Genomic DNA, 14,577 nt, shown 5'->3' on the forward strand with positions numbered 1-14,577 from the left:
ATTTTATACTGCCTATACATGCTTGTTTTGCTTAAAGAGCATTAAGATGCAGAGAAAAGCAGTAGAGATTCCTTTGCTGCAGTGGAATGGTAGGCTATGTTTGCTCATAACAATTTCACTTCTTTTTATGTCTGAACATGACTAATCAACTGTTCTTAACTACTTTTCAATGAAAAGAGGGGTATTGCCGATCTTTTTGGGAAATGTTTGTATTAGTACTTTGCTTTTTAATTTCTTAGTTTTCCTGAAGAACTTTAGCATTCTGAATAAAAAGAGCAGACACAACTCAATAATCTTCTGGGTTTCTTCTAAGGCTTCCTGACGAGACCAGATTACTTATGATATGGCATAGTCAAGATGGATGTCTCTGACATATTTTGCTGCCTCTAAGGGCAGAGGATATCTCATGAAAGATATACCCTGACCCCTAGCAAAAGTGAGAGCACGGAGCTAAATTACCTCTCACACCAGGCACTGCAATACTGTTTCTGTTTAAAAAGTTGTCTTTTTATGTGCCTTTGCGAGCACTCCTAATCTTTCCATACAATTTAGCTTTTGTTAAAATTTACTTCAGTGGTTGCACTAACCAACAGGACACCCACTGAACATAGGAGCTGAGGATAACACAGTGAAGAAGACAGAGACTGCTTTTTCTTTTTATCTTGTTTCTTAGCACACATTTAGATGACACGAGAGTGGGTAATCCTCTGCTACTGCTCTGTGTGTAAATAGTACCTCCATTGTTGATCTGTCAGTGAACAGATTGCCTTATTCACCACAGACCTCAATCAAAAGCTGCGGTTGTGCTAACAGCAATCTACACAACGGGACTAAACTATGAAATGTTAATTTGAATGCTGCCAAGCTCTCAATGCTTCATTTCCATCAGTGAAATCCTACTCACCTTGTTTAATTAGTGCAGTATGTTAACTGACCGCAAGCACTGATATTTACTAAACACGGATGAGCCGTTTTGGCTATACTCCGTATGCAAACAGCTCCTGAACAGCCGCACTTACTTCTGTGGTGCTGTCATCATATAACAAGTCTAAGCCTCTTTTTAAATATCCACCTCCAAAAAGCATTTTGTCTTGGCTTGATGAAACTTTCAAGTTTGTCTTTTAAGAGATTTTGTAAATGTGTTTTTTGGAGGGTAATGCCTCCAGTGGGCTATTTCACACTAGGGTTGCATCTGGATGATCTTGTTCCACACTGAAGAAGACACTGCCAGTACTTAGTTTAGTCCATTTATGAAGAAAACTTAGCTAGGCTGCAGAAGCATAGTTCTGGAGTAAGCATTCAGGCCCCTTGCAGCTGTGGTGCTGGAGGTGCTAGTGCCTATCCCCATGCTGCGATGTGCAGGTGCAGGATCCCTGTTAACTAAACCATGGACTGCATTTTGATGTTGGATGCTCATTTCTTACAGCCTCTGGGGAATTTAAGGACATCTCCCTCTGCAGGGATAGGTGTCACTGCCGCATTGCCTTCACTGCCTGACCCTCCAGGACGTCATGCTATTGCCCAAGCCATCAGCTGCCCTGCACACGGTTAAAGTGCCTATTTCACATCTGTGACAGACTGCTGATCCTGTCCAGTTACATAACAGGACACACAAACAGGTTTTAAGTTGTTTTACTTGCAACATGGATTGGAAAACACACAGTCTTCAAACCCCAAAATCTTCAACTGAGTTATATATTGTACGGTTTTGTCTGCATAACATGGTGATAGAGCAGCTCAGAATCCCTGCTGGGAAAAAGCAAGCGGCTGCTTTAACACCGAAGTTTCATCTACCTTTGCAGTTGCCCTGAGCTCCAAAGACCTCTCCTGTCCTGCATCATTCAACGAAACAAACACCTAAACCACCGATTCTTGCAGCAATCACAGTATGTACCTTTCCATGAACCGCCCCTGGACATCAATGCGCAGAGTTCATTTTAGTTACAGACCTGTTCTTCTGTAGAGTAGAAGAAGGAAATGTCATGCTAATCAGGGGGGAGTAAACAGGGACTTTGTACTGAACAGACCAGCTCCTTCTTGTTCACAGATATAGGCTTCTGCTGCTGCTTTTATTTTCCTCATTATGGTGTGCAGCAGCTCTGAGACTGGTTTCCTCGTCAGGGGTTGTTTGCTGCTGCTCAGGTGGATCAGAGGAGAGCAGTGATCAAGCTGGTGAGGTGAAGATAGCCTTTAGCACAGCATCAGCATAACAGGGGACAGAAATACTAAAGGAGACTGTGTGGGACAGGTGGAGCCAGCATGGTAGCACACCCCTCAGCAACAGCCCAAGTGCTGCTACAGAAGAAGGATATGGGGTTCGCTCAGGTGTGGGTTATAGGAATGCCTGGCGCTTCTCCTTGGGGCCGGTGTGACACTGGCCTCACCCATGGGAGGTTGATGTCTGGATGAGGTGCTGGTGCAGGATCTACAGAAGGCCAACATACCACATAGCATCAGGCAGGAGGAGGAGAGCAACAGAATCCTTCTAAGGAGATGCTTGTGCAGAGGCAAAAGCTGGAGCCCTGTGCTGCTGTGGTAGATACTGAAAATGTCTGCAAATAAAACTCTCTAAGGCTCGTTTTGGAGTTTTAGAAAGCAAGCATCCTTTATTAGGGCTGGGCAACACGCAGGAGTGATCTCCATTGATTATGTGCAGTGAGACAAAAGCTGGGGACAAGGTGTATTTCCCACTTACATGCAGATGTATAGATTTTCCCAGAAATGTTACGCATATTCTGTTACTTTCCAAGGTCTAATTTTAACGTTATGAAACTTTGAAACAGTCAAATCTCTTGTTTATTTAGAGCTGGCTCCAGTGTTCTGCTGGACCTTGGCTTGAAGACAGAGAAAGACTGCAAACAGAGGTGAAGAAGAGACATCTGTTCAACACAGGTCATACTGAACACAAGACTTTATCATTTTCAAAGAATGATTGGTGTCTGGAAAACACCATTTTAAAGAAAACCTGCTATCAGAGGAACATTCTGTCTAGCTTTCAAAGAACACAATTACTTAGACGAAACTTGACTGTGCTTTAACTTAAATCAAAATATTCTACTTTTTGTAATAGTAACTACCTCTTGTATCATGATGAGTGCACCATCTCTGAGTGAACAACACTTCGGTTCAGGCATCACTGAGAAGCAAGCCTGACTGAAACTGGCCCAGCTGCGTAAACCTTAAGAATTGAGCTAGGCCATCATCTTGTCAGGAAACAAGGGTTCTAGGCCATGTCTTATCAGGAGATAACAGTACCAGCCTGTGCTGGGACTAGACAAAACTAAAACTGCTGTGTTTGCACTCCTGCACATATGCCATGGGGGGGGGGTTGACTGCAAGTCAGTCACTTTACACTGTGGCTACCTGTGCCCTCCCCCAAGCCCACTGAACTCTCTTGCAGTTGAAGGTTGAGTGGTGATGGTGTCCTGTTGAGCAGAGATGCCTCTCAAGATTACTCTTCGAGGCTGTGAGACCCCTTACTTAGTATCTGATATCTATAATGAGTTAAACAACATTTTATATTAGGCTTAGAAGTATGTTGTATGCTAGCAGCATTTATATATCCAGCATAATTATTAGAAGTGGTAGAGTGGTTTTCCACTGTTTAATCACCATTTAAATAATCATTGAAATGATTACCAAATCATTGCCAACCACTGCTTAATTATCATTCTTAATTAATTATATTAATATATATTATATATTAATTATATTAATTATATTAAATTATAATTCTTAATTAATATTGCTTTATCACCATTTGATGACAATTTAATTATCAGTCTATCGTCATTCATTATAATTTGAACGTCATTTAATCGTCAATAAAACTCTTCTAGTGAACTCCACAATGGTGACTTCCCTTAATAATTCACCTGCAACAGCTGCAGAGGAGGTGGGACAGCTAAAGGCTATGCTTGACTTTGTGAGGGAGGTTTAGTCTGGATATTAGGAAAAACTTCTTTACTAGAAGAGCAGTGAGGCATTGGAACAGGCTTACCAGGGAAGTGGTGGAGTCACTGTCCCTGGAGGTGTTCAAAAAAGGTGCAGCTGTGACACCTGGGGACATGGTTTGCAGGCACAGTGGTGCTGGGCTGACAGTTGGATTGGAAATCATAATATAGAATCGCTAGGTTGAAAAAGAGCTTTGAGATCATCGAGACTGCTACTAAGCCCTATCCCTGAGCACCTCATCTACCTGCCTTTTAAACACCTCTAGGGATGGCGACTCAACCACCTCCCTGGGCAGCCTCTGCCAGTACTGCTGGTGCTGCTTGAGGCCATTCCCTCTTGTCCTATCACCTATGCCAGATCCTGCATTTGGGACACAACAACGCCATGCAGCGCTACAGGCTTGGGAAGTGTGGCTAGAAAGCTGCCTGGCAGAGAAAGACCTGGAGATGGTGGTTGACAGCAACTAAACATGAGCCAGCAGTGTGCCCAGGTGGCCAAGAAGGCCAATGGCGTCTTGGCTTGTATCAGAAACAGCGTGACCGGCAGGACTAGGGAAGAGATTCTGCCCCTGTACTCAGCACTGGTGAGGCTGCATCTCGAATGCTGTGTTCAGTTTTGGGCCCCTCACTACAAGAAAGACATTGAGGTCCTGGAGTGTGTCCAGAGAAGGGCAACAAAGCTGGTGAAGGGGATGGAGGACAAGTCTTAACAAGAAGTAGCTGAGGGAACTGGGGTTGTTTAGCCTGGAAAAGAGAATGCTGAGGGGAGACTTTATCACTATTTGTAACTGCCCAAAAGGAGGTTGTAGAGAGGAAAGTGCTGGTCTCTTCACCTAAGTGACAGGTGATAGGACAAGAGGGAATGGCCTCAAGCTCCACCAGGGGAGGTTCAGGCTGGACATTGGGAAAAATTTCTTCACCAAAAGGGTTATCAAGCACTGGCACAGGCTGCCCAGGGAGGTGGTTGAGTCCCCATTCCTGGAAATATTTAAAAGACGGGTAGATGAGGTAGTTAAGCATATGGTTCTGTGGGACACAGGTACGGTTGGACTCGATGACCTTGGGGATCTTTTCCAACCAGGTGGTTCTATGATTGTGTGATTCTATCGTGGTTCTGTGATTCTTTGATTGTGTGATTCAATGATTCTGTGATTCTATTGTTCTGTGATTCTATGATTGTGTGATTCTATGGTTCTGTTTTGCTGTGGTTCTGTGATTCTTTGATTGTGTGATTCAATGATTTTGTGATTCTATGATTGTGTGATTCTATGGTTCTGTTTTGCTGTGGTTCTGTGATTCTTTGTGTGATTCAATGATTCGGTGATTCTGTGATTCTTTGATTATGTGATTCAATGATTCTGTGATTATGTGATTCTATTGTTCTGTGATTCTATGATTGTGTGATTCTATGGTTCTGTTTTGCTGTGGTTCTGTGATTCAATGATTCTGTGATTCTGTGATTCTTTGATTGTGTGATTCAATGATTTTGTGATTCTATGATTGTGTGATTCTATGGTTCTGTTTTGCTGTGGTTCTGTGATTCTTTGATTGTGTGATTCTATTATTCTGTGATTCTATGATTGTGTGATTCTGTGGTTCTGTTTTGCTGTGGTTCTGTGATTCTGTTGTTCTGTGATTCTATGATTCTGTGGTTCTGTGATTCTATTATTCTGTGATTCTATTATTCTGTGATTCTATTATTCTATTATTCTGTGATTCTATTATTCTGTGATTTTATTATTCTGTGATTCTGTGATTCTATTATTCTGTCATTCTATTATTCTGTGGTTCTATGGTTCTGTGATTCTGTTTTGGCGATGCTGTGATTTTACAGCAGGGTGAGAGAGCTCGGCTTGTTCACCCTGGAGAAGGCTCCAAGGAGACCTCACAGCGACCTTCCTGAAGGGGCTACGGGAAAGCTGGGGCGGGACTGTTTACCAAGGCTGGTAGTGACAGGATGAGGGGCAGTGGGCCTAAACTGGAGAGGGGCAGGTTTAGACTAGACACAAGGAGGGATTTCTTCACGATTGCGGTGTCGCCATCCCCTGCGCGGCCGCCAGGGGTCAGCGCGGCGCCGGTGGTGGAGGGGAAGGGGAGGCGGGGAGCGGGGAGCGGGTGGCCACCCGCTCCCCGCTCCCCGCCTCCCCTTCCCCCCCGCCGGCGCGGGGAGCGGCGCCGCCCCCTGGCGCTCCGCGGGGCGGGCGGAAGCGCGGCGGGCATGGCGGACGGGGCGCGCGCGGGGCGCAGCCCGGGGTCCAGCCCGGCGTCCAGCCCGGGGCCCGGCGGGCGGGGCCGGGCGGCGGCGGCGGCGGCGGCGGCGGGGGGCGGTGGCGTGGCGGCGGGGCACGGGTTCCGCAGGGTCACCCTCACCAAGCCCACCTTCTGCCACCACTGCTCCGACTTCATCTGGGGGCTCGCCGGCTACCAGTGCGACGGTACGGGGTGAAGGGGGGTGTGTGGGTGTGTGTGTGTGTGGTAATTAACGGTGATCGGGTGGGTTGTAATCAATATCAGCGCGGTTCTCACGCTTGTAATTAATGGGGATAATATAATAGCGTAAAACGATAAGGGTATAAAGCGATAAAATGAAAATAATGCAACTGTGCTAGTAATAATTAATAAATTATAATCAACAATGCCCTTCCAAGCGTCGTAATTAAGTTATAATGAGTGATACCCTTTTAATAGCTAATAAATTATAATCAATAATCCTCTTCCAAGAGTCGTAATAAGTTATAATCATAGAATCATAGAATAACCAGGTTGGAAAAGACCCACCGGATCATCAAGTCCAACCATTCCTATCAAAATGATATCATAATGACTGATACCCTTCTAATAATTAATAAATTGTAATCAATAATGCTCTTCCAAGAGTCCTAATAAGTTATAATGGGTGATACCCTTCTAATAATTAATAAATTGTAATCAATAATGCTCTTCCAAGAGTCATAATGAGTTATAATGAGGGATACCCTTCTAATAATTAATAAATTATAATCAATAGTGTTCTTCTGAGAATCCTAAGTTATAATGAGTGATACCATTCCAATAATTAATAAATTGTAATCAGTAATGCTCTTCCAAGAGTCATAAGTTATAATGAATGATACCCTACTAATAACTAATAAATTATAATCAATAGTGCTCTTCTGAGAATCGAAAGTTATAATGACTGACACCCTTCTAATAATTAATAAATTATAATCAATAATGCTCTTCCAAGAGTCATAATAAGTTATAATGAATGATGCCCTTCTAACAGTAATAACTGAGATAGTAAATAGTATAATATTGATAATATAGTATTGCTGTTAGAATTCTATTACTTTTAGAATGGTATTACTTGTAATTATTACTATATTATTATTACTAATAATACTAGTATACATAATAGTAATAATAATAAATAAGAATGTGATTCTAATGCTAATAATCGATAAATTGTAATGGATAACAGTGCCGTTCTAAGAGTAATGACTAGTGAATTGCAATAAATGCTACAATAAATACGATTCTGAGAGTGATGACTAAAACCCATAATAAATACTAATACAGTTCTGCTAGTAATGATACATTATACTGAATAACAATACTGTTTTAGCAGTGATAATAAATTGTAATGAATGGTAATGTCATTCTGAGAGTAATAACTAATAAATTGTAATAAACAATAATGCAATTCCAAGAGTAGAAACTAAAAACTATAATAAATACTTACAAGATTCTAATAGTAATAATACATTATAATGAATAATAGTACAGGTCTAGCAGTAATAATAAATGACAATAAATGATGCAATTCTAAGAATAATAATTTATAATAAATAATGATGTAATTCTAAGAGCGGTAAGTAAAAATTATAATAAATACTAATACGACTTTAATAGTCATAATGCATTACAATGAATAATAATATCATTCTAGCAGTAATAATAAATTATAATGAAGAGTGATGCAATTCTAATAGTAATTGCTAAAAAGTATAGTAAATAATGATACCATTCTAACGGTAATAATAAATTACAGTGAATAATAATGCCATTCTAATCGTAATAACTATTACAATAAACCATGCTATGATTCTAACTAAGAAACTATAATGATTAATTATGCATTTCTAATAGCAGTAATAAATAAGTTATAGTGAATAGCAGTAGAATTATAGTATTACTATTAGAATTCTATTACTTTCAGAATGGTATTACTCATAATTGATGCATTATGTTATAATAATTGCTATATTATTATATTATCATTACTAATAAATTATAATGAATACTGGTACCATTCTAATAGTAATAACAGATTCTAGTAATAAAAGAACACATACCATGAGAAACAATTAACAAGAGTAATAATTAATCCAGTAGTAATCATAAATTCTAATAATGAAGCCTAACAACAACAATACCAAAAATTCAAATAGTACTAATAAATTATGCACCTAAAAATTCCAAAGATAACATTAATCCTGAAACTCTACTATTAATAAAAATTTTGATGTTATTAAGTCCCAAAACTTTAATACCAAAAATTCCAACGTTAGTAATTTGTAATAATAAATTTTAGCAACAGTTATTCTAAGAATTACAAACTATAATAATATTAAATTATTACAACAGCAGTTATAAAAATCCAAGTAATGCTGAAAATTTTAATGTTAATAATTTATAATAGGAAGTATTAATAATTATTGTAGCAACAACAATAAGTTTTTACAGGTATAGGAATAAAAATCCAGGTAATACTGAAAATTCTAACAATAGTATTAACAATTTTAAAGTTATAACCCTTCTAACAATAATAATAAAAAAAATCAGATGTGTAGCACTACCCGCTCCTGTGTGGTGACAGGAATGTTCCCGTGATCCACTGCTGCCCCTGCCCATCCTAGGGTGGGTCCCGAGTGAGCCATGAACACACCAGTTAGTGGCTCGCAGCAGAGCCGTCCTGGGGTGCCCTTACCTGCTGAAATCCCCAGTGACGTGGAGGAGCTGCAACTCGTGTGGAGTTTGAACCTTTTAAACTTGGGCTGATGCCTGGAAGGGAAGAAGGAATCACTAGGTCTCCCTGACAGCTCCTCACAGGCTGGGGTTCCTGCAGGCAACAAAATTATGGCTTTTTCTGATATGTTGAAACCAAATGGTGTCCTGGGAAAAAAGAGGGTTTCTCCGTGTCCTGCTTTTTAAAACAGAAAAACCCAAACCCGACAACTCGATATCTTCTTGAGCATAAGCAACCCAGCCGTCTTGTGTTGCATCTCCAAGAGCACATCTGGAGGAGCTGGGTTGTACCAAAGCCTCATTGATCAGGTGGTATCAAACAAGGCTGTGGGTGTAGAGCAAGCGCCCTGCTGGAGCTTGAAATGGCTTCTGCCTTTCATCAGGCGAGAGGGTGCAGGATTAAGTTGGGTGGAAGTCATCTTGCTGTGTGGTGCAAAAAACTCACAAGAACCATCTGATGCTTGTGTAAAAGTTTGCTGAGGGGTACAGTTCTGTCTGCATAGCAGAAAGTCACTGCTTGCCCTAACAGCAAAAAAACCCTGAACTCGAGTGAGGGTTTCTTCAGCTGTGAAAATGCACAAAGCTAGTCTTTTATAGTTTTATATTATATCACTGCCTTAAAAAAAAGGCAAGTTGTTGGAGTCACAGAAGTGGGCGTTCAAGTGCCAGTCTTGTTACTTGAAGAGCTGAGCGTCTCTGGTACGTTAACGGGTAAGAAAATGTGAAAGGCTTTTGTCCAGGATGTCACATTTTTTTTTCCATTCACATACTATATAACATAAAGATAGTACATAGCCATAACTTGAGTTTAGGGTCTTTCCTTGGACTGAAAACTGTGTTGACAGTTCATGGTCTGGAATTGGTTTTCCCCTTCAGCTTTTCAGGCTGAATTTTAGATAAGAGTCATTCTCATCATTGCTAATGACCTTGTGCTGATGAGGCACTTCCAAGCTGCATGGTTAAGATACCTCTTCTAAACCTACATCTCAAACCTCCACCCCAACAGTGTCTCCTTTGGGTGAAGAACTGAAGTTTTGTTTGTCTGTTTTCAGCCAACTATCCTCTGTTAAGTTTGTGGTTTCCAGCAACTCGCTGTTAAATAACAAATTTCAGAAATAATCTATGGGTCATTTGCTGACAGTGGCAGCTTTTGACAGCCGTGTGTACACCCTTGTACCTTGTTGAATAGCTTAGCTGCTCGTTCCTTCCGAGTTATCTGATAAATGCTAGTATTATTTCTTGAATGATGTTTTAAGTAAGTTCTGTTTAATAATTACCTCCTTGTCACACTTGCTTTAACTAATGGAGTTTGATCATTGTTCTTTACAAAGTAATAAAAGTGCAATCGCTAGGAGCACCAGGCTGGTTAAAAATAAAAACATAATCCACGTAGCTTTTAGTGAAGGGAGGAAATGTTTGCAGTAGACGGGAAAAACTTGGTAGATAATGGCTGTATACTTCTCTGCAGAGACTAGGGCTGCTGCTGTCATTAAGGCTGACCTGATGTTGTCTTTGTTTGGACTCCTTTTGATAAACCACCTACAGCTTCAAAACAAAGCCATCGAATAGCCTTTTTCTAGGTGAATTCTTAATCCAAATCTGTGGGATCAAGGTATTCAGTCTCCTCATGTTGTTTATCTTGATATTCCCTGAAGCTCCTCTTGATTTAAAAAAACGTTTCTGAGCTTTGAAGGAAACTGAGCGTACTGATGAGAAAACTTAATCAGATAAAGGAAACAAACAAACAAACAAGTGTCCTGTCTGTCATTATTTTGAGTAGTTGTGTGGCCCAGAGGGCCTGGATCTGAGTTTCAATTGTGATTGCACTTTTGACTGTTGGAAAATGGCATCTCCTGTATATGAATTACCAGGTTCATGGATTTTTTCAGTAATCTCACCGACTACTCTGCAGACTGGCATGTGCCCGCATGCATGGCTTTTGTGGCTGTGTAGCAAAAACACAGGAAAGTATATTGAACTCTGAGCACATTCTGGCACAGCAGGCCAAGAGGCATGTTCCTTCTCTTGTCATCTTGTGGACTCTGAAAAATGCATAGAAGAGATGCTCTGATGGTCTCTGCACAAGGCATGAAGTGTTCTGGATCCAATATCTCTGTTTTAAAGTGAGATGCTCTCTCCAGTTCTGGGCCAGTACTGCTGTTGCCAGCACTTTTTAGGGGATTGGAGTTAGTCCTGGGGAGAACTGCAGCTCTCTTGGCAGGGTGTTTTTACGAGTGAAATTTTACAGGGAAGGCAGTAGTCTTCCTGTGTGGATTAGGTGTCCAGCTGGGTCCGGAGATGTCACTGTATTAAGCTTTGGTGCATACATTTATTGTAATCTCAGGCAACCAGACTTGCAGCTGTGGTTAATTTTTTCTTTCTTCCCTCCCCTTCCTCCCTTCCCCCCACTTTGTTTTCTTGAATCCTTTGTAAATGGCTCTTTATTTTTCTTACCACTTAACTGTTTGTAGCTGTCACTTCCTTTGATAAGTGTGCGTGTGAAAGAATAAATGATGTTTGGATTGTAACGTGAACAATTACTCTTATATTGCTTTTGCTTTCCAAAGCCTGGTTGTTCCAGTTTTAAGCGGGTTTAAATTTCCTCAGGCATGACAAGGAAGAGGCAGTGGAAGTGACTGGGTTTCTACCAGCCTTAAAACTGAAAAATGTTAGATATATGAACTCTCTGCAAGGAGTAACAGTTCAGCTCTCATTGGTAGTGCACAGAGGAACTAATTTCATACCCTAAAAAAATAGCTAGCAAGTATTTTAATTTGATGATTGGGATTTATTTTAGCCACTGATAAATACGTTTCTTTTCACAACACTTTTTCCATAAGAGGCTTGAAAAGAAAAAAGAAAGTGAATCTGTACACTTTGCAGGCTACAAACATTTCCAGTGCTATAAATCTTTTTAATGTGAAGTCAGTTTGGCTCATTTTAGACAAAGGTAAAATGTAAGGGACTGAAGTGATAAGAAAGTCTGTTAACAAATTTAGCAGAATTATTTAGCCATTTTTAGGTAATATATATAAATATCCTTCATTAGAGCATTTATTGGAAGCTACTGTCTTGGAATTTTTGGTGTGACGTTTTTCTGCTAGGGGAATGTCATTTGAACAGGTAGAATACTTGATGTGAAGTCACTAACAAATAATACTTGAGGAAATAGCATCCTTGTTTTCTGGTTTTGTGTTTTTGGTGTTTGTTTTTTAGGCTTTGTATTCTACGGAGAACCTCCAGATTTATTGCAAGATGCAGAAATCTCTGTTTTTTCTAATTTGGTTTTGATGTTGGCTAACTGTGCTGTGGCTTTTCCAGAATGCAGTGTAAATGGTGAATTGTTGTTCTGTTTATGCCATAGTTCCCTGACTTAGAAGGACACCTGTAAAGCTGCTGTGATTCATAGCGGCATGTCCCAGGCATGGGCAAGCCATGTTGTGCCTTGTTGGTGTAGGAGAACTTGGAAAAATTCGGACAGCATCTCTGCAGCGGTCTAGGGGTACTCATGCTGGGCATGTTCTAAATGCCGTCAACTCTATTTAAAGTCTGTCCTAAGTAACTGGAGGCAGATAAGGAAGGTGTGTTTTAGTTCAAAGCTGGAAGCTAGACCAACAAGGATTTTGTCCCTGTAGGGAAAAGGAAATAGTAGCAAGAAATAAAGGAACACATAGCAATCTCCTTGAACTGTCATCCTATCTGGTTACTTCTGTTGTTGGGACCGGCAGCTAGAACATCCTTGACCCTGCTGGTTTTGCTCAGCTCTGTTTTGAAGGAAGTGAATGATCTATGAGATTCCCCAGAAAGTCTTAATGCTTGCAGTTCCAAAGGAAAACAAATGCTTCCTTCTTCTGGCAAACTTGGCTTGCTTTTGGTGCATGTCAAACTAAAAGTAAAAGCTGCAAGAATGTAAAACCGCAGTAAAATCTTGATTCTATCCTGCAATCAGTTTGCATTTTCAAGACTTGCTCACCTTATTCTTTAGTGGGTTCCTTTTTAGTGGTGGGGCCTTTCTGTGCAACAATAAGGTGTTTGATGTTAAGATGCAGTCTGAGTTTGTGGTTGACATGTTGTTGAATGTCTGTGGCTTTGCTGCATTTAGAACTCCGATTGAGCTATGTGACTCCGAAGCCATGTTGGGAACAAACATAAACACTGTCAAAACAGAAGAAAAAAAAGCCAAGAAACACTTCCTAAAAGAAACCCTAACACAGAAAGTTAGCTCAGTTCTGGTCAAGCTGAAACATATGTTTGGAAAAATGTTTGGAGTGTTGACTGAGACACTGAAAGTTGCAACTGACTGGTCTAAATTTGAAGGATAAACCATTTTGTACTGAAGAGGATTTACACCTTTCTTTTCCCCCGCCTCTTTCTGACAGTTCTTCAGAAGAAAATGCCATTGTCATCATCCATGATGCAGAGGAAAGGACAGGGAGCTTTGTGAGGATGCATGCAGCTTTTGTAGCTAGAAGCTATATTTTGTGTTGATAGCATTATCCCAGATTTCTGTCCAGAAACTCAATTAGGTAGGAAATAACTTACTGCAGAAAGTGCTAAAGCCAGGCTTTGCACACCACTTTCATGTATCATATGTGTTGCTGCCTCATTCTAACTCGGTGATAAATGACAAAAGCAATAAAGAAGGTGTTCATCGATCCGTCGTGGTGTGGAATGGCTGTGGCTGGTGCTCTGCAGATCTCCTTTCTAGATGATCTTTCCTCTGATATTGCTTGGACTTAATGTGTTCAGGTATTCCTCAGCTATCTTCTAGGCTGATAGCCCCCTGCTTCTTTTCATCTCACAGCGTAATTTTTCAGTCTTCCTCTGGTAAGATTCTGATGGCCATAGTTCTTGCAGTGCTGTGCTAAGGATCTAGAAAGCCTTTAATTCTTTCTTGCTGCTGTGTAGGAGATAAATGCCTGAATAGTTGTTTCTTTCTGATAAATAAAGGCACTAAGCTCTAAGGCTTTACCTATAAAATATTTTCTAAGCATTGTGCTGAGCTATTTAACAGCATTTTTAAAATTTAAAATTTGGGCAGAGATTCAGTCAGAAGTGACATCAGTATTTCCTGGGTGCAGAAGTTCTGTTCTTATTTTCTGTGATGTTTGTGGGCATTAGCTGTGTGTCTCCTCCTGGTTGGGATTTGGTTTCTTCTTGGGAACAAGTATGTTTCAGTGACACTTCCCCTTTCTCTAGAGATTGTTTGCATTCGTTCTTTATAGCTGTAGAAGTTTGTATTAAAGTGGAATGTAGCGCATCTTACTTGGGAATGTGCACCTCTTTGTATGACTTCTGTCCTCCTTCAGTTGTAGTCATCAGCAGGTGTTTTAGTAGTGATGTTATTTTTTATTTCCATGTTCCCCTGAGAACTTTAGACAGCATCCTGAGGTTTTCCATGTGAAATAACTGCATTAAGCAGCCGTTTTGCATTAACAGTTGTTTCTGAATGGGATGTGTTATGTACAAGGGGCATTTATTACCCAAGTCTAGATGCTGATATTGAGGTGGGGTCTCCTGCTTATAGTGCCATGGAGGATGACACACCAGGTTTTTATAGTAGTTTTCATTCCCCTCTTGACAGTTTGTAATGAATGTTTCTGTTCATTCCCCTTCA

At 40.5% G+C, this 14,577-nt stretch overlaps 1 protein-coding gene across 1 annotated transcript in view; it reads left to right on the top strand.

Annotated features, from left to right (window-relative positions):
• The first annotated feature begins 6,171 nt into the window (after positions 1–6,171).
• DGKQ (diacylglycerol kinase theta) overlaps positions 6,172–14,577 on the top strand; it is an 89,376-nt gene continuing 80,970 nt past the window's right edge. The window contains exon 1 of the mRNA XM_069880383.1: positions 6,172–6,388. Coding sequence (XP_069736484.1) covers positions 6,172–6,388 — 217 coding nt within the window. The remainder of the gene's footprint in view (positions 6,389–14,577) is intronic.

Source organism: Phaenicophaeus curvirostris, chromosome Z (genome assembly GCF_032191515.1).
Source record: "Phaenicophaeus curvirostris isolate KB17595 chromosome Z, BPBGC_Pcur_1.0, whole genome shotgun sequence".
NCBI classification, from domain to species: Eukaryota; Metazoa; Chordata; class Aves; order Cuculiformes; family Cuculidae; genus Phaenicophaeus; species Phaenicophaeus curvirostris.